General features: G+C 36.1%; 1 protein-coding gene across 6 annotated transcripts in view; it reads left to right on the plus strand.

Moving 5' to 3' along the window:
• AKAP9 (A-kinase anchoring protein 9) overlaps positions 1–20,956 on the plus strand; it is a 121,505-nt gene that overhangs the window by 68,485 nt on the left and 32,064 nt on the right. For 5 of the 6 annotated variants that reach the window (XM_063324811.1, XM_063324812.1, XM_063324814.1 and 2 more), the window contains 5 exons: positions 412–515; positions 1,334–1,539; positions 9,113–9,324; positions 14,738–14,900; positions 19,645–19,857. In XM_063324811.1, the coding sequence (XP_063180881.1) occupies positions 412–515; positions 1,334–1,539; positions 9,113–9,324; positions 14,738–14,900; positions 19,645–19,857 (898 nt within the window). Of the gene's footprint in view, positions 1–411; positions 516–1,333; positions 1,540–9,112; positions 9,325–11,870; positions 12,573–14,737; positions 14,901–19,644; positions 19,858–20,956 lie in introns of those variants that run through there. The other variant, XM_063324816.1, reaches the window with a different exon arrangement.

Here is a 20,956-nt window from a genome sequence, read left to right on the forward strand (position 1 = left end):
AGAGGTGATACTGGTAGACAGAGTTTTTTTACTTCAGGTAAGCAGAAGCTAGTTTAATAGCTTGAGGGTGGGGATTATTACTGTAGCTATTTGCTCAGGTAAACTCACATTTTCATATTGCTATAGCAACACCAACAGAAAGTACAAGGATTGCTTAATCAGCATAACAAAGTTCTTTCTAATTGGTCCTGTCTTGGATTTCCTGTTTTGTTTTTATTTATGTTTTAGTTAATTTTTCCATGTAGGAAGAGTAGTTCGTGATTTGTAATTTGGTGCAGTTTTATTAACAAAACACGACTAATTTAGGTTTTAAATTTCATATTCTACTGTGTGTAAGAAGAATATGTTGATTCTGGCATGACAGGATTTCTGTTCTTTTTGTCTTCTCTCCCTCTGGAAAAACTTACTCAGGATGAAACTGAAAACCAAAATGATGTGAGAGAGCAGATCTTTGAGGATGAAGATGGAGGAAGAAAACCTGATGAAATATCTTCCGCTCTTCTTTCCAAAGAAAGGTGCTCAGAACTGTTTAAAAAACACTATTATTTAAAAAAATTTGAGAATCATGTTCTTGTTGTTAAATTAATAGTATTTATAAGCTTTATTCTGACTGACGATAATGGCAGTTTTATTCTAGGTAACCATATTTCTAAGTATACATACTTTAGATTAAGCAAGGTGGTTTTTTTTATAAAGCCTACCAATGTAACAGCATAGAGGATGGGACAAATCTTAGCCTATTTTACTGTGTCTTTCATATTACACGGACATAAAATCATATACATCATTTATACACATGTATTTGTATACACATTGTATGTATGTATGTGAAATAAGTTTATATGAATATAATTTTTGTATTTGATAGTACTTTTTGACTATTCCATAACTTTTTTTGATCTGTGCAGAGGAACAATCTTTTTAATTGTAACTTTGAGAAAAGAGTGAGCTTAAAATGAATACCAGGCAAATGTAGACCTCTTTTTTAAAAGTGTAAGTAGATAAAATATCAAGAAAAAAGTACAAATGTTGCTAAATAGTTTGACTTTTTACATATTTTGTAAAAAGAATGACTTTTAAGACAATTGTGCTTTTAATATTTATGATTATATTTTAATATCTATAGTTTTTTATTGTATAGTTGCATATATATTGATATTAATAGTTATATATGGTAATACTTATTATATGATGTGGGGTTTAGTCTTGAAAAAGAAATCTTAATTTTACTGCTTCAACTGTTAATTTTTCCGGGTTGCAAGGATGTATAAGGGGTAAAAGCCACTTTGAAAGCAGGGGAAAATCAAAGGACTGATCAGTTTCTGGCCTGCAGGCATGTTTTTCAGAAGGCTAATGAGAAACTCATGAAGATTCTTTTAGAAGTTGTGAAGACGACTGTGGCCATGGAGGAGACAATTGGTCGCCATGTTCTTGGGTTACTGGATCGGACTGGGAAAGTCCAGCCTTCCAAACCAGCTGGATGGGACACAGAAACAGAGGAGTCAGTAAAACCCTGTATCCATGTGGGATATGAAAAAGGTACTGCTTGTATGGTTTTCTATTTCATAACAAGTAGCATTTGCATACTTCTATTATATATTTAAATAACCTTAGTTTTGAAGTTTTTAATAGAAAATAAACTTTTTTTAAAAAAACTATTTGTCACTTGAATGCACGTGACCTCTTTACTTAAGTGACATTTCAGGAGTTGTGTGGTTCATGCCTCAAGCCAGTTACGACTCATATCTAGGGTCCTGTTGCAAAGCCTGCAGCAGAATGGGGAAGTGTTTGATAAATACAAAAATAAATATGTTCCTGTTGAAGAAGGCAAAGAGAAAGGGAATGAAACATAGCTCCATGGCATCTTCCACCAACTTTACACCTTCCTCTCTATGTATGGGGGACAGGAAATAGTGTCAAAGGCTGTATCTCTACCAGTGGTATGTAGGGATGTTACTGGTCGCTGAGGCCATCCGTTATGGGACAGCCTGTATATATATGCTTGTGGACTTCCTTAGCCTCCTAAAGAGGGTGGTTGCATGCAAATAGCCTTTTGGAAACCATTCCAGGAACTTTCTAACTGCCAAGACTTGCCCATCAGCTGTTTGGAGGAGTGCTAGTTGGCGCAAGCCTAAAGGAGCATTTTAATGTTGCAGGTAATTGCTTACCAGTGTCTTAAGAACTCTCCCAGACTCTGTGTAATTTCTTGTGATTGTACTAGGATAGTTTCTGTCCATTTCTCTTTTGGGCAAGAACAGGGATGCTATCATATTGCCATTTAGGGCCGTTAAGGTTGTGTGCGTTCATCCTGGATCTTAGGAGGAGGCAATGTACAACAGATCAGCCTGAAACACATTATACATCTGGATTTGGCTGGAATTTTAACTACCGTGAATGAGAAAAAGACCTGGAAGTCAAATGCTACATTTAAGTTAAGAAAGCATCTACTACAGAGTAATAATACAAATGGTAAATGAACTTTACCTGTTCATTCAAATTATAGATTATTAAATATTATTTCTTCACTCTGGCTATAAATATAGGTCACAATAAGCCTTGGAGCAAATTAAGAAAGGATGTATGACTTTGTAGCACAGTGACATCTCTCTCAGTTGATTACTCAGAAGGTTGTTTGCGACAAAATGTGTACAGCGGCAATCTAAGAATTCTTGAATTCTTCAAGTTAACAGCACTTTATGCTTGTACTGCTGTTTCATTAAAAAAACCTCCTAATGTTTGTGTTTTGCACATTTCACTGTATTTAATTGTGAGGAAAATTATTTTTTGAAAACTCAGGCTTTTGAGGCTTTGCCTTTGTCTCTAAATTTTAGATTGGATAACTAAACTTCTGGCCTTAATTTTTGATACTTGTCCAGGAGACCTTAAAGATTGAGAACATCTGCTACTGTAATTAAAGGAATCACTTCTTTCAAAACGAAGTATTCTTGTGCTTTTCTTTGGGGTGGGAAATGAATAGAGTTTGCGTACATTAAAACAGTTAAAAGTATCTTCAACCACTGGCAACTATTTTCCACACAGTTTCCGAGCCAGATGGTAAAAGGAGCAGTGACCAGGCTCAAAGTTTACCACCACTTCCTTTTGTATTCTCAGGTAGTCTTAAATTTTATGTAAACTGCATTTTAAATAAGTTTTCTTTATTAAAATCAGCAGTTTATTAATAATCTTTTTGGTATTCTTCGTGTTCTCATTGGATATTCTGAGGTGTGCAAAAACCCTTGGGATTTTCACCCAAATTTATTGCCCAAAGAAATAAACTTGTGTTCTGGTTAGGAAGGCAGTGACCACACGTTGGCACAGTTACGTGTGTTGTGGTGTTACTTACTGCATTCGCTGCACCTCGTTCGTAGTTCTGTCATGCCTGTTCCTTTTCTCCCTCATTCTCATTTGCTGAGAATATTGCTCCCTTTTCTCAGATAATAAATACATAACTGTATGTCCAAAGTGCTCATACGTGATTGTTGCCCTTCACTGCTCTCATAGGCGCTTGCTCTGCACGGGCGTGTAGAATGCACAATACCTGCCTTTGCTTTCTGCCCACTCCTGCACAGCAATGTGTATACTTGTATTTGTCACTAATGATTGTCATTAACAATCCTTAATGTGGATTATTTGCGTTACATATATGTAGAAAAACACAGTTTCAAAAATTCCTTTATTTGTTTTTTTGGGTGGGTGCAATATAGACTTACACCTTGCTTTCATAATACTGCTGTCTAAAGGCACAGCAGGCCCTGTAATTGGAATGTATTGTTAATTTCTTGTGAAGTCTTCTGATGAAAGAGTACTCTCTTAAATAGAAGACAACTCTATTCCATTGTGCTAGTGACCAAGGTTGACTGGTTTAACTCTTGTGTTTGCTATTAGCTTATTTTGAAGAGGCATGTAAGGCTTCACCGTTCTGTAGCAAAGCAATTTATGTTACTGTAATGCCCCTCCTTCGTATAGAGCGGCATTCCAGCTGCCCGCATACCAGTTGTTTATTCCAGTATTCTTTTTTACATGTTTCCTTACACTCAGAAATAATAACAAAAAGAGGAGAAACCAAAGAAAAGAGTGAGGATTAAAGATGACCCAAGCTTACAGTGGCTGTAACGGGTGAATGTATAGCTTGCAATGTACCTCTGAGGTTGTATTCACAGTTCCCTTTTTCTTCCTTTCCAAATGACACACCAGAATCCTTGCTGTGTACAAAGTTCTGCCACTGGCGTCAGCCAGCCATAGTAGCAGTCAGGCTGTTTCGTCAGCTGAAGCATTTGATCCTCCTTCAAATGGAATTAGATGACAAATCCTATTAGTGTTTTCAGCCACAGGACTGCTGTTATTCATTTCCTATACTTCCACTGAATGGTCTGAGAGGACATAAGCTTTTAAAATTTTTCCCTGTTGTTTTCTGGCAGTAAGAAATAGGTAGACGCTACTATATTTTAACCTGTGCATGTTACTGCTTTTTGTAATACCTAGCCAAACAGACAGGAATAAATTTGTACCAATCTAATAAGAAGATAGAAAAAATAATGTGTTTAATACAGTGAATTCTTGATGAGCTCCTGAATGTAATCCATATTTATTGACAAGCAAAACTCAGCTTACTGTTTTTACTGAGTGTCAGCATTTTACAAAGCTAAATCATTAAGGTCACATACTTATAACCACAACCTGATTTATAGAGTATATGGAGGTTTGTCTGGAACCTTGCCTAGGTTATTGGCTAGCACAGGATTTTATTTCTAGCAGAGCGAGTAAAGTTCAACTTTCAGTCATAAAACATATCGTTGGAAGCGAACAGCATTTGTGCAAAGTAATCTGATGAGTTAATTACATCTGGAGATTTGGGCCGGGACTCATCGTGGCAGAGCCAGCAGGCTTTGCTGCTCTCCTCCCTCAGATGGGAGTTGTACCTTGGATCGAGGGACTGCAGTAATGCAGGTTGCTCCGGAGAAGCCTAAGCGGTTATGGCATTCCTTGGGCATTAAACCCTTTTACCTACTTTCTGAGCTACTTGTTTCCAAACACTGTACCAGGAACAAAGTAGTAAATAGCTTTCTACACTTAACCGCCACAAAACTGGTATTTTTCTTTTGTTTGTTTTAAGCTTGTTAACCCCTAACCTTAATTCTTCAGTGGAATCCCAGGAGTAAGCTGAGATACTGGCTCTACATGATGCAAAATATGTATTGCTTCGTAAATGTCAGTTGGCAGCTCATGAACAATTTCTGTATCTGAAACTTCTGAGTAAGGACTGTAAAATTAAGCACTTTTCTTAAGATTTAGTGGGCCATGACATCTGACGTGCTGAACTGCAAGCTTTGTGACAAAGGAAACAATATGAACCTTTGCTGGTTTGTCGGGTTTTTTGTTACAAGCAGAGAGTTTACACAAGGAGGAGACATTTTTATTTGGGCCGGTTATATTCTATTTATTATTTTGTGTTAGCTGAAAAAGAAAATTGGGGGACAGAGAATTTGGTTTTAGTTCTGCTGTGGTGGGAGGTTGAACAGCATTATAAGGATTAGTAAAAGGGGGTTAGGCATTTAGCTGCAGGGGGGCGGTTAATGAGACTTGACATATCTGCTTCTTGCTTCCACCACTGAAAATCTTCTGGAAAGATGCTGTACTAAAACCATTTTCAAGGGAAAAAGATACGGAGATTTTCACTTTGCAGTTAGGAAGACATTTAACGTGAACTCCTGTTCTTAAATGCCACTTTGTAGAAATTATAATATGGGCATCTACATTTATCATTTGCCATTGTTTTTTCTCCTTGAATTGCCAGCCCTACCGTATAAACATAATTATTACAGGTTTTGTGGGCATTTGATACTTTTTAGATTTCCTTTTTTATGTTTGAGAGTAGTAAAGTTTCCGCATGCCAAATTATACTTTAGATGACAGCTCTTTTTATTTCCTCATTTTTTTTTATAGTTATATTTCAGGTAAATTATGATGTTTTGTTCTGAGATTTTTCATATAAAAAAATTATATTTTAACATTGATTTATTTTGTATTTATTCAGAAATGGAAGCAAATTCCAAAAGAATTGACATAAGCAAAATGCGAATTTAAAGTCTTGTCATGAGTTCTTGGAGGCCAAATTGTACTGTTCTGGTCACTTGCAAGAAAAAGTAATAATATTAGTGATATGTTAATGTAAGAGACATGTTCCGGGCCTGCCTTTTAAAAGATTACATGCTGAGCAGCGATCAGTGTTTTTAAGTTTTTCTCTAAAAGTTTCCAGACAGCCGGAAGTTCAGATGATTTTGCAACAGGCTGCACATTTCTCCAGTAATTTTGTATAATGTTTATTTTTGTATTTGGCATACACTCATTGCACAATTCATCTGTACCTCTCAAGTAAATAATTTACTAAAATATAAGGGTTATAGGACATGAATCATGGGCTAAGCCCAAGAGGGAGAAACGGGAACATTACATAGATAATTTGTGCTCCATCAAGAAAGGATTAGATTGTGCAATAACTAATATGTCATTGTTTTATTTTGTTTATAGCTGTGCTACTGTACTGTGGGCTTTTATTTTGTGAGATCTCTGAAGCTAAGCAGGGTCTTACCTGGTCAGTACTTAAGATGGGTGGCCTCCAAAGAGCATCAGGTGCTGCAGTAAGTGTGTCGGTGGCTCAGTAGGGAATATGTTTTCCTTCGACCCAGTGTTTAACCAATACTTTGGCACAGCATTTGGAAATACTTATGCTGCTGGGTGTCCATCTTAAATGAAGGTCCTTTCTGCTGTGAGGATATTAAAGCTTCTGCATCGCCATTGGTATTTTGAGACACCCAGAGCCAAGCCAAATTTGGGTGGTGAGAAATCAGAATGTTATTGAATAAAACATTAAATTGTTCATTTTGCAGACCGCCTTACACTGCAGGGGGGTGGATTATAAGGATGGGGAAAGCCTTTATGCTGTATAAACCTATTGCAAAAATTTAGTGTTCTGGCAGTAAAGGACCGCCAGCCACTGCTAGGGTGACTCCTCTGCAGTAGGTTTTGACTGAAGTTCTGAAGTGCAGTATTGGAAAGTGCTTTGAAATCCTGTGTAGATGAAAGGTGCCATGCGAATGTATATTCTGTTTGTCTGGTTATTCATTCCATTCATGCATATAGCGTGCTTCTGTTTTTTCCCTTTGGAGTGTGAAAAGATTTTGTAACATTATGTCCCACATATCTAAAAGGAGATATGAAACAGTAGTCTTATATAACTAGAAGAAAAAAATTACTAAATACATCTCCATTTAAAAAATATTAGCAATTAGAAGATAAAAGTAAACAAAACAAAACCTTTCTAAACTAAAATCGTTGTAGATTAGGTTGTTTCATATGGGTCGTATATACAGCTGCATCCATAATGAAATAAATGTGTAGATATTATCAGAATGTTTGAAGGTATAAGAGTATAGTAAGTAAACTAGGTGGTTAATCGTGTTTCAAGTTAAAAAAAAAAAACCAAACAAACTAAAAACAAATCTGAAAACCAGAATCTGACTTTCTTGCTAGCTTCAAACAGCATCACTAAGAGGACTCGTATTTCCAATGTTATTTGCATACCTGGTTAAGAGGCAAGAGCAAGTATAAGGAAATTGTATCCAACAAGAGTACTAACTACTTTTTTAAAGGCAATTTGTAAAATTGACCTTGTATCATTTCATTTCAATTTCTGTAACTAAACAAACTGTTCCAGTTCAGCAGTCACAATTCATGGAGTAACCAGGAACTTGAATTCAAAGATAACCCAGTACTGCAACTTTATTGCTCAACAGGCATTGACTATTCTTAATTCACTTGGTCATACTGCTATTTCCCCAAAGTAAGGGGGTTTTTTTGAGAAAACCTTAAGCAAAAACAATGTCTAATTGTTTAAAAAAAATCACAAAAAATCACACACAACACGTTATTTTATTTTAAATATATTTCAGAAATATGCTTCATTAAAATAAACTTTCATTTTAAAAAACTTTCCACAATACCATTTATTTCTGACATTTCAAATCTAACAGCCTAATGACATAACACTTCTTCATTTTTAAAACACGATATCAACAGTAGTTATCTACCATCGTGATGTACTACTGTATTGTTATTTCATACTGAAAATGTGATTTTTTTAAAAACACTCAGGAGTTTGCTTTCACTTATCTTGCTTAAATACAGCCCTGAATTTGAAATATAGCAATTCTAGATGAATTGCTATCAGTTTAATACCAGAGGCAAACTTTGTGTCTCCTGCTTTTCAGACAGAATGGATAATGCCCTTAAACTGAATCAGACCTCAGGAAGATTGAGAAGTGTTCAAGGCCAGGCTGGATGGGGCTTTGAGCAACCTGGTCTAGTGGGAGGTGTCCCTGCCCGTGGCAGGGGGGTTGGAACTAGATGGTCTTTAAGGTCCCTTCCAACCCGAACCATTCTATGATTTGAAGTAGGCAGGTGCCATCTGGCCCACTAATAGGGGCAGTTACAGTCCTCCTGCACTGTACTTGATTTGTTCAGCTGCCCACTTTAATCAATTTTCAGTTCGCTAATAATAATGCTGAATTTTGATGTTCTGTATTCTAGTCTGTTTGTCCTGAGAAGCTGTCTGAATTATGTGTGTGCCTTTCCCTTTATTCACTAGAGTCTGTGCTTTTGAATCGCTAACTTGAACATCTTTATGTCAACGGCACACTAATGTAGCTGGGCGTTGCTGAAACAGGGACTGACAGTCTGGGGTTTTTTTACCTGGTTTTATTTTAAAGACAATCTTGCAAGTCATTATTGAAAGTTATTCAAAGTAGTAAGGGTTATTGATAGTAATAAAGGTTTGAAGCTGAGCCTCAGAGCCCAAAAGCATACTGAAAGGATGTCTAAAATACTCTCTGTTAGTATCTCCTTTCTCTTTCCCTTTGGCTTGTTTTTAGTCAACACATTGTATATCTTGTTAGTCTAAATTTTAGTATGCAATATTTCCCTTTCTGTCTTTATGCCCAACATAAATATTTTATTCGTTTTATGACTTGTATTTCTAATCGTAACTCAGATGTACAGTTTTTTATGTTTTGAAGTGTTGAGAGTCTGTGTGAAAAGTTAACTGTTGTTTCTGCAGAGTCCTGTTCCTCATATCATGGTGGTAGTATGGGAGGCGATGAAATGAACATGTGGTCCGGAGCTACGGATGAAGGGCTGCTGAGCCAACACCTCGCAGAAAGTGGAGTGGAAATAGATCCTGAAAACGAAGAACTCATTCTAAATATCAGTTCTCGACTACAAGCGGCTGTTGAAAAGCTTCTGGAGGCCATCAATGAAACTTCGAATCAGGTAGGGTGATCTAATAGTGAAGCGTTTTGAATTTTGTGTCTCAATTTTTTTATTTTATTTTTCTTTCTCATTAATGTGTTTTTATAAGCTTAAAACCCATTGGCTCATTTTGAAAGCTGAAAGAAAACTTCAAGTGCCTGTGCCCAAAAAAGCCTGCTCCCACATGACTTTACTGCTGAACTTAGATTCATGTTAGGACTGCGGAGGAAGCCTGAATTTGGGCATGTTTGTCAGTCCAGGGCACTCTTTCGTTGCTCATGCGGGTCATCTGCATTCTACTACAATCCAGAGATGAGACAGGAGGTGTCAGGGCACATTGAGCTGGCCCTTGTGAAGAGGGAGGATTACGGGGAACGGTGCCCAGTTCTCTTGACAAACGTTTTTAATCAACTGACTGCATTAAAAAGGTGGAGCTCTCCTACTGTCTCTTCCAGCTGTGATTTAAACATGGCCAGTTAAGCACATATCCTCCTTGCTATCAGAAAAGGAGTCTGCAACTCCAGCTCTCCAATATTTATGTGAGGTATGTGATTCATGATCCAAAAAAGAGGCAGTGTATGGATATGCTCCTTTCTGTTTGCAGGGGTACTTTGCACGGTGGGGTGGTAGTTGCTCTCTGGAGTCCCTGTTAGTTGAAATGGGGGCGATGTACCTAGTTCAGTCGGTTCACATCACCCTGCTTATATCATGTGCCTTACTTTTAGATCCTGTACATCTCAATTTGAAGGTACAAGGTAAATACTCTGTATCTCACTGTAACTTTTTAAGCTCTCTTGAAGAACTTAGTCTTTAGAGTGAGCTCTTTAATCTATTTGAGACTAGAATTCAAAGCATACAGTGTGTGTTATGCTACAGACCCATCTATTAGTTAACCTAGTAATGATGCTACCTAAACAGTCGTTGCTTTCTTGTCTCTAGGTGTAAAATGCGTAAAATGTAACTACTGGAAAGAAAGGAGAAAAAAATCTGTGATGATAAAAGTAATATGAAAATTCAGCTGTCTAACATTTTAAAAGTTTTAAACATTTAAGTATTTGTTGATTTGGAAAAATACTTCAAAAATGAAGTGATACTCTTTTCTTTAAAAAAAAAAAAAGATAAAAGGCTAATTTGTGATTTACTAAAGTTAAAAGCAATTTAAATACAAATTCAACAACCCCCCCCCGGCTTACTAAAGCAAGTAGTCTGGTGGATTTTGTGAATCGGTTTCTGCATTGCATTTATTTACAAACTCATTCCACAACAGCTCTCTTCTGTGTGAGCATGAGTTCAATTAAAGAGAGGTGTTTGGCTTTTTGAGGTTTTTCTTCAGCTTAATTGCATAATAACGGAAAAAGATACGCAGGTACTCCAATACATGGAGTTCTTAAAAAAAAAAAAAAAAAAAAAAAAAAAAAAAAATTATACAGCTAGGCATTTATAGAAAATCTTGCATTTAAAGGGCAGATAATACAGACAAAGAAAAACAAGTTCAAAGTTTTACAGTAATTAAGAATTCATGCTGCGATGATGAAAGTATTGTCATTTATTTATTCCACTTGGTGTTCTTTTTTCTGAACGTTTCACTGCTGATCTTTAAATGCAGTAGTTTTATACATAGCCCTATATTACTTTACTTTCGTGACTGATATTTTTGCAGTTACTCTGTGATTTTTGCATCATTCTGTGATTCTGTAACTGCTTACTTTTCATGATACCAATGAAAGTACTCGGTGTATTCTAAGTAGCTTATTTTTATTTATTGTCAATTGATCAAGAAAGTTTATTTTCCTTTCAAAGCTTTGTAGCTGAGACCTTGTTAATACCAGCAACAGAGTTACACTTCGGCTCAAACACATACACTCACTATTTTTTCATTAATAGGGATTATACAAATATGAATTTACCACTGATGGTCATATTTAGTTTGTTGTTTGTTTGAGGTTTTTAGGTTAATAAAATGTTAGTCTATTTACACATATTCTCACAGTATTAAGTACAAATACTGACGTGTTTTCTGGCTGTTCTGTAGAGGTACTTTGCAAGTGTTTAAGCTTGTCTGCTTTTCAATGTCGCTTGTGTGCTTACTGGATTATATTCAGTTCCTGTATATATCAAGGGTTCGTACATGACTTGGCAATTATTTTTAAACATTCAGAAACTGAATACTCTATTTTTTTCTACTCTGTGATATTTTATAATCTAAAACTAATTACAGGCAGAAAAGATTTTAACCTTTCCTCTTAATCAGTTGTGTTGTGCATACAGACATGTACCCATCTCTTAAAATAAACTTAAAAGAGGGAGAGAAACCTGGCAAAATCTTCAAAGTATCTGAGACCTGTCTGAACACACACTTTAAGACCTGAAGTGCAGTTTGAATCCTTTCAGGCAGGGCATATAGTGGGTGTATTAATTCAGATTCCACCTGCTGGTGTTATGTATAGGTAAATAAATCAAGCCACTCCCCTGAAGTCTTTCGGTTGGGAGATTCTAACAGGAAGCCTTTCAACTAGCAGAGTTTGAGAAAGTTCTTCCTGTTGAATTTACTCCAAGAACAAGAACGAAGGCACATAATGACATATCTCTATTTCTCTTTCATTTGCCGTAGTGGAGATGGAAAATCATTTTTAGTTTCTGTTCTGCTGCAGCGTACCTGTGCAGGTAAAACAAAATTATGCTTCCTTGTCTTGGAAGTTACCTGCCAGCTGCTTTTGGAAGATTTCTCTTGCTTTTTCATGTGAAGCTTCTCTAAGAAGGATTTTTAGGAGTCACTATACAAAGTTTTCTTGCACCTTTCTGTTTTGGATTATTCTGCTCCTGAATTGCTCTGCTTGAGAACATGATCTGAGTCTTCCTGCTGATTCCCAGTAGGTTTGTCACCGGCAGTGCTGATACGTGTCTTCGACTGTTAAAGTATGTGTTCTGTGACAAATTCCTGTTAGGAATTTCAAAAGCCAGCCTAGCTAGTATAAGATACCCACGTGACGGTTGAGAAGACAGCAGCAGCGATATTTTTTGGAATGGATTCTTACCGCACCTACTGGGCATCTAATCTGTTTAATGCTTTGTGGACTGAAGGCCAAGAAGAAGATACATATGAGGTTGAATCTCGTGTGCCTTTGCCATCTCCTTTTCCTTTCACTGAACATTTGGATGAGAATAATTCTGTAGTTGTAAATACTTCAATTTTTCACTTCAGCCACAAAAAAAATGGGCACATTTTAAAAGTTGTCTCTAAAATCTCCTTGCCTACACCTCCCTATTCAGTAAGTATAAAAGTTTGTAAAAGAAATTGTATTTTAGACCAGCTTAAATAGCAGAGTATGCAGTGAAAAATGATATAAACTTGTCTCTCCTTAAAGCTATTGTGTACTGCTGACAGGCTTTTTTCCTAGACAGTTTTTAATGGGCACCGAAAAAGCTTTAATTACACAGTTCTCTCTCTTCCTTTCTAACAAAAGAAATTTAACAGAAACAGAAATATATTGAATTAGAGAGATTTGAGATCTCTTTTTAAAGTACTTCAGTGTTACTTATTACATTGCATTTTTCTCACTGTGAGTGATCTACATTGCGGGGGGGAAGGCTGCAGTCAGTTAAAATTGTCCCCTTAGAGCTTTCATGCACTGACTAGCAATATTAACTAGCACAAGCTTGCTAATGGCTTCCAGGGATCCCATGAAGAAATTTTTGTTCTTGAAAAATCACGTTCATGTTTGTGCTTTCTTTTGCTTTGTCCGTGTCATATTTTTAACAATACTGTGAGTAGTTATTACTGAAAAGAGCTGGAGAATAATTTTTATTCCAAGTTTTCGTTGGAGTATTTGACGCATTTGGTGCCATTTTTATTTTTGTCTATGTACAGTAAACCTATCCTATGTTTCCTTTTATCTGAGATAGATCTTTTGTTAAGCACTTAAAAATGTAAGAATAAAGAATACTCTGTGACTTTTAAAATATCTCAAACCAGTGCAGATACTCATCTGCAGTATTTATACCTTTCTTTAACTCCTGTCAGAATAAATAGTTTACGTTACTGTTGTCCATTTAAAAAGGAGTGCTGTAGAAAAGAAATCAAGTATTTAAATTGTGTATTATAATAGAGAATGTATTGATTATTCAGACATTCTTTTCAAAGTGTAATTTTATTTATAAGTGGATAATTTTGCATGTAATGTTCTATGAAATATTCCTAACCCATTTTTCTGAGATTTTAAAGCAAGCTAGTCATACTTATGAACTTAGCTGGAAATGGTGATAAAGCTTTTATTTTTGAAGAAATCGAAAGAATACGTTTATAGAAACTGTAGCAAAGCTGCAGGTGTTACTATCTTACAAATATCTGCCAATATCCATACTATGAAAAAGACAAAGAAAAAAAAAAAAGGGGGGGGGGAAGGAGCAGGAAATACGTGTTATTTCATTTTCTGACATCGTTCTTATTCAAAGTAAGCTGTCCTGTTTTGAATACAAGCCACACAAAGAACTCATACCTGGTTCAGCTCTGACAATTTGTGTTTGTGTCCCTTGAAGAGGTGGATGTAGGCTGTAAACGTTAACAGTTGAGAAATAGACATCTTCATAATTGACACCAGTTTGCTGTTAAGTTACAGGAATGTTTTGTGTAATCAAAAATTCTAACATTAGAGCAATGTTCCTTCTCTACTATTTTGCTTTTGTAATTCTGATTTTAATTCTTTTTGAAATCGTCACTTTGGCTATGTCTAAACTGGTCAGTAAGTATGCAATTTTATGCGTTTCAGTTCTGGTTTTCCAGTAGTTAGTGGCATGGTGAGATTGCGCTACATCTGTGGTAGTACATATTAAATATTAACCCATCAGACAAGCAGAGATAAATTAAAAAAAAATCCTTAATAATTCTGTTAGGTGAACACAGTTGGAAGAAGCATGCTGTACTGCCTCGGTGGAAAAGAGCGGTATATTCAAAACTCACGTTTTCCTGGTGTTATCATTTATCTTCATTTTAGGGAGAAAAAGAGATGAAGCACCACTTGTGTCAGTTTATATCAAAACTTCTGCCAGCTTTATGCAATGTTTTTTAGCCATTCAGAGTATGTGATGGGTGACAGCTTACTCGTATTTAGTACAAAACTCATATGTAAATAAAGGTGAATCTAGTGTAAGCTCATAAACTAGGAATTACCGGAACAAAGAGACGGATTTAGCCAGGTGGCTCATTGAGTTCACTATACTGACAAAGCCTGTTTGCTTAGACTTTCGTACTGAGTCAGTCTTCCTGTTGTAGTCTGAGAATGTGTGTTCAGTAAAGATCTTACCGAATGTTCAGTAAAGTTATGTGAGACTTCTCATCACACTGTAAAGCAACTGTTAGTTAAATAGGAATAATAGAACACTTATTTATCAGAAAATCTTTGGTTTATCTAACTTCTGTAATTTTTCCCTCTGGTAGCTTGAACATGCTAAAATTACGCAGACAGAGCTCATGCGAGAGTCCTTCAAAAAGCAACAAGAGGCCACAGAATTTATCAAGTATCAGGAAGAACTACAAGAACATCTTAATGAAGAAACCAAAGCCAGAGAGCAGTTGGCTTTGGAGCTTAGTAAAGCTGAAGGTGAGTAGCTTTTTCGATGAGTTGTTGAACTCTGCGCTCACTTGCCTATTAATTGGGTAAAGAAGTTGCAAATTAGATCCATTTCTTTGCAAATTTTAGAATGTTATCAGCCTTCTGCATAGTTATGGACAAGATGACTCCGGGGGTCCCTTCCAACATCAACCACTCTGTGATTCCGTTTCCCAACTTCGTTTCACTTATTGTCTGACTTACGAAAATAATAGGTTGAATTTGTGTTATTATCCTCAAAATTAATATCTTCCATCATAACATGTCTGTTTGTGCAGACAAGCTTAAATATTAAGAACCTAAAATCATGAATAGTTGAGGCTTGAAGGCACCCCTGGAGATGATCTATTCCAGCCCCCTCCTCAAAGCAGGGTCAGGTAGAGCAGGTTGCCCAAGACTGTGTTCAGTCAAGTTTTGAATGTCCACAACCTCTTTGGGCAGCCTCTTCCGGTGTTTGACCACCATCAAAGAGGGGAAAAACAAAAAAAAATATTCTTCTTTCGTATGCTGAAATGCAGTTTCCCATATTTCAGTTTGTGCCTGCTGCCTCTTGACCTTGACTTGGTTCCACACAAATATAGATAAAAAAGTAGAACTTTGACTCAGAATTTGATGATATGGCGGTGATATGTTTCAGTTTGCACTCTGTGAAATGATCTTTTTAAGTGTATTTGCAGCAAGTAAAAATTTTAGGGTGTTACAACAGAGGAAATCTAATAATCTTTTTTGACATCAGGAAAATGTGTTCAGATCTGACAGACAATTTATTTTGTAGAAGTAGCTTTATTGTTTCGATAGCTGGATGTTTTGTTTCTACCCAGCATTTCTACCATTATCTGTTTGTAATTAGCATCTGGAAAAGATGCAAAAAACCCCCTGCCCTATAGGTAGGTTCTCTGTAGTAGTAAGCAGAAAGATATTTTGGTTAGTTCTGAAGCTCAGCAGACTTCTCTGTTTCATAGTGGGAGCACAGAGTTAGTTCCATAGCCAAATGTTATTCCTGGAGAGTGCTCCTCTGCCAACCTTCCTCTTTTTTTTACACAGACAGATAATCCAACGTGAGTTCATGCGCTATGAATAACTGCGACACACATCACCTGAAAAGAAGTGCAGGTTTCAAAGCCATGTGTCTGAAACGTGGTGCGAGGGACTGTTGGTAGCCTGGCAGTTCCCACAGCATAAACGTTGTGTGTCATCAGCACCGGCACTGGCTGCAGCATTTCAATAGCTTTAGCAAACAAAATTGGTTCCAGAGGGCATAGATTCAAATCTGAAAGAGACATTATTACTTTTTTTCAAATATTAAACGAAGAGTGAAAATAATCTTGTAGGGAACACACCTTGATGTGCAGAAAAGGTGAAATCTTCCCCCAAAACATAGGTAACCAAAGAATTTATATTCTTGCACAGATGGAGTTGCAAAACTGTTTAGTATTGATGAATTTCAGAACATAGGCAGCTTTTATGTCTGTTGCTGCTTTCCTTGGAGGATAATATTTTTGTCTTGATAGAATTTTTATTCACAAATCTTCAATAATAAAGTAAAATAGACTAATACATTAGGACAAAGCAGAGGTTAGTGTTCAGTTTTATTTAAAGGTGGGAATCTGTCGCAATGTCAGAGCTGTCTGCATAGGTTTAATCCTACAAGTAGCATCTGAAAAAAATAATACTACGTACTAATTTTATTTATTAAAAAAAGTTTTTATTACAGACTTATCTCTGTTGCTTTGCCTTCTGAATCTGTTTTTTTTTTTTGGCTTGGTCAGGTTCCCTACTGAGAACTATGAGCTTGCCTTTTCATTTACAATAAATAAATACATTTCCATTTGTGCAGGACTGTTGCAAAGAGGGCATGCATAATTGTATTTGAACATGACATCCCACAGAAAGAGACCTCCTTATTATCCATTTTTTATTTTCATGTTTTTATTATTATTTTTATCCTATTACCACCAGACGAGCAAAAAATCTAAAAATAACTGGGTTCTTCTCTTGAGCAATGCACTTCGGTTATAAAATTAGCTTATGCAAACAAAACTAATAGCAGCAAAGAAACTATGAACTCTTACTAGATGCCAGTTTGTAGGTAACGGGGCTGCCCATATGTAAATTAAGGCAAAATTTACCTGTAAAATTCTATTAAATGCTTGAAATATTCTGTCAGAGCCTAGTTTGGAGATACAACAGATGGGTTGAGTATGTATTTTTTGCTAGCAAAGAAAGAACAGTAAACACAAAAAATCTAGTGGGAGCTATGAAGCTATGTTTTCTCCTCTCCGGATTTTATCTGATAATGTTTTATTTGGGGAAAAAAACCTTGGAAGCATATAAAGTGGAAAAAATCTTCAAAAAATTTTAACTGGAATTTTATTTTAATTAGAGCAATAGCAATGTCAGTTTATAAGACCTGACAGACTGGCTGCGTTGATTTGGTTCATGTACAGTTCTGGAATACGAGAGGCAGAATTTGATGTTAGTTTTAGCCCTTGACAGATATATTGTACAGTTGAGCTTTTAAGTTAGGTGCAGATCTGTGTCACATGTAGAGATTTAAGTCTTCAGTCTTTTGCAGGAGTTGAGTTAATTTGTCCCTCTTATTGCTTTAATGCTTTCTAACTCCTGAATTGATTAAAGCTTTTTTCATCCTTTTTTTTCTATGAACTCCTCAAATGAATGCACTTATAAATGACAGGCACCTCTTTTTTTGGTGTTGATATAACAGAACAAAAATGCTGTAGAACTCTTTTTACTTCATTTCTTCTGCTCATTGAACTGAGTTGTGAGCATACTCTGACAAAGCCAAACTACATTCTCTTATCAAATTCCTTAGATAGGTACGCAGAACAATGTCTTAGTTCATTATACATCTGATGGTACTCTGTCTTTTCTTGAGATAAAATGTGTCATTTTTGATCATTTCTTTCTTATCACAAAAACTGCTGCAGCTGAGGCATTTTCAAACCTCTAGTGTTTCAGTGGTGTCAGGTATGACTTATCTAATGTGATGGAAAAGCTGATGCCAATTTGTTCACTGAACTCTGACAACTTTCATTACATCTCTTAAAAAAAAAAAAAAGAAATAAAAAAGGCAGTGGTAAATACCGCAGCATGTGATCTTAGCAGACTTCATTGTTCGTATCTTTTTGGAGGGGCTGTGCACTCCATTTAATCTGGGAACGCCCTCTCACTTCCAGTCTGTTAAATACTCGTCGTGAACAGCATCTGCTACAGTGGGAATAACTACTAGAATTTGTATTGTCTCAAACTTTTGAAATGCTGTTAATGAAGTTCCTAGTTCAGCATTTTTTTGCTTCAACAGCCAGTCCTTTTATGTGTCTGTGTTCTCTGTGGAAAGTCTGGAACAAAAGATTGGTCAGCAGTGCATGATTGATACGTGTGAGGACCAGACTCATGCTTCTCAGACTGCATATGCAAAGACCGCAGTTACTTAATTTCCTTCTTGATAGCTTTCCTCTGATACGAAAGCGAGTGCTCACAGAGGTTTTACTTCTGCATTGATAACAAATGGAAATATCTTTAGTTTTCCTATATTCTCAAGCCAGAGTAAAATCCATATTAATACTGCCTCAAGACTGTAGAGTTATACTGATAAAGTATTTTCATAAAGCAAATAGTTTGGTATTGAAAAAGTACTACTTAGTACTTTGGCATTAGTAAGAAGAAACGTGTGAGATAGGTGTGTGTCCAACAGAAAGTTTAGACATCATATGACTGATGTCCTACCTGTCTTTTGGAACCGTCAGTGTCAGACGTGACAGAACACACCTTACCACGGAAATCTGGGGTACCTGTTTAGCACCTTCTGTCACTCAGTAAAAATGTCTTTTGTGTTCTGTGGTCAGGTGTTTCTGAAAGGACTGATGTGTGTCTTCTGAAGTCGATGCTATTACAGAATCTCGGTTTAGTTTCTGCAGCCCACAAGGTTTTTTCTTAAGTCTTTAGCTTTGTGCTCACTCTACATTGTTCCAAGATGGTGCCATTTCTTACAGCCGTAATATCATTGATAAAGCTAAAATAGAGTTCCCCCTCTAATTCTTAAATAAACTACTTCACTGTGAAGCAGTTTTTAAAAGCATGCGAGACATATTCTCAAGGTAGTATCTGAAATTCTCCATTAAAAAGATCATTAATTGTTCTGTGCTACTTTAAAAATTGCACATCAATAGTAAAGAAATTAAATTGTTTCTTATATGTCAACTGTTACAGGGCTTTTGGGAGTGATTCAGGTGCTAAACATGGACACCTATGGCCAGTTTTGGTGTCTTCTGATGTTGGAGGGGTCTATATGATACCTGACCTACAGGAGGCCCATGATCTTACAGAAACTGTGGTTTGAGGGCAGACAAATGTCTTGAGGCACCTAAAACGGCACCCGGCACCTGAACTGTTTTGAAATTTCTGATTTCTTTGAAATTTCTTATTATGTATTAAGTGTGTTTATTACACACTTATTTTTCCTTGGTTTTGGAGTTCCTGTTTGCTCCAGAGGTCTTGAAATGAGGAAAAATTAAGAGCTATGTTTGGTCTTGTGCTGTCCTTCCTAGAATTCCTTCATCGTGGAAGAATAGCAAGGACAGGAGTAGAAGTTGTCAGGTGCCAACTGAACATGCACATGCATTCATGTGAGAGTACTATGGGTACTTCACCATGCTAAAAATTCAAATTCTTCTTTATTGTCTATTAAACCTGACCTAAAATCGATGTTTTACAGGCCTCATTGATGGTTATGCAGATGAAAAAGCGTTTCTGGAAAAACAACTCCAGGAAAAAATAGATGTAATAGACCATCTTGAGCAAGAACTACTGTGTACAGGTAACAAATTGCAGGAGTTAGAGGCTGAACAGCAGCAGATCCAGGAAGAAAAGGAATTACTCTCCAGACAGAAGGATGCCATGAGAGCAGATGCGGGGCCAGTAGAGCAGCGTATGTATTCCTCACAATCTTTCTATGAGATTTTCTTATACTTTCAAATAAAATAATAAGTAATCTTGATGAAGGTTCCCCCCCGCCTTTGTAATCACTAATAAAAATGTGATAATCATTAATAAAAAATGTGATACTTCAATACCTGATACCTAATGTTAGCCTGATAACTTTTCTTGATATTTAAGCAAAAAATGACTGAATTTTCAGAAGTGCTGAGCAATCGCTATTGTTCTTTAAGGCAGCAAAAGCTTGATACCTCTGAACATCTGCTTTTATTTTTATTATCGCTGGAGATGGAATAGCTTGAAATTAGCACCAAAAATACTGGTCTAAATACTTTTCAGAGTTTTAGAGGGACTAGCAAGCATACCTACCAGAACATGATTGAACTACATGTGATGGCCATGCTCATTTTAGACACAGAAGATACATTTTTCTAACAAATTCCTCTTTTGGGGAAGAATGGCATGAAAGTTGTATAAGGAAAGCCTGTTATCTACCAGTAAGGAAAGCTTTCAGCACTGATGGTGAAAATTCCGGATAAATACCATGTCAATGTAATTTAACATTGCTTACTCAAAAAAAGCATTTACCTTCATAAAATAAATGCATCTATTAATTCTTCCTTAAACTAATAGCTTAAATTAATATTTTATGTTTGAGAGGGGAAGAAAATTAGAGCAGTGGTGTTTAAGAAGTACTGATCTTTCAAGGACAGCAGTGCTTACGTTGTAAATAGCGGGATGAAATTAGCATTTTATTAAATTCCTATAAGTTTATGGCAATTTATAATGCTGCTGTTATTATAAGTTATACATCTCAGTGTACATTTGCAATTTCCTGCATCCGCTTTGTGTAACAAAGAAATTTTAAGAACAACCTGTTTCTTCCTACTTTATAGTAATGATGATCCTTGTCTATGACTCCAGTTTAGTCATTTGTTATATCTTTCAGGTTTCTAAATATTTTAAAGTTATTTTCATGTATAACAACTGTAAGGATAAACAATTCTATACATATGCGTAGGTACTTATATCATGCATACCAGAATAACTTACCACATTCCTTAAGTTATCTCAACAACTTTGTCATTAAA

Source organism: Chroicocephalus ridibundus, chromosome 2 (assembly GCF_963924245.1).
Source record: "Chroicocephalus ridibundus chromosome 2, bChrRid1.1, whole genome shotgun sequence".
Classification (NCBI taxonomy): domain Eukaryota; kingdom Metazoa; phylum Chordata; class Aves; order Charadriiformes; family Laridae; genus Chroicocephalus; species Chroicocephalus ridibundus.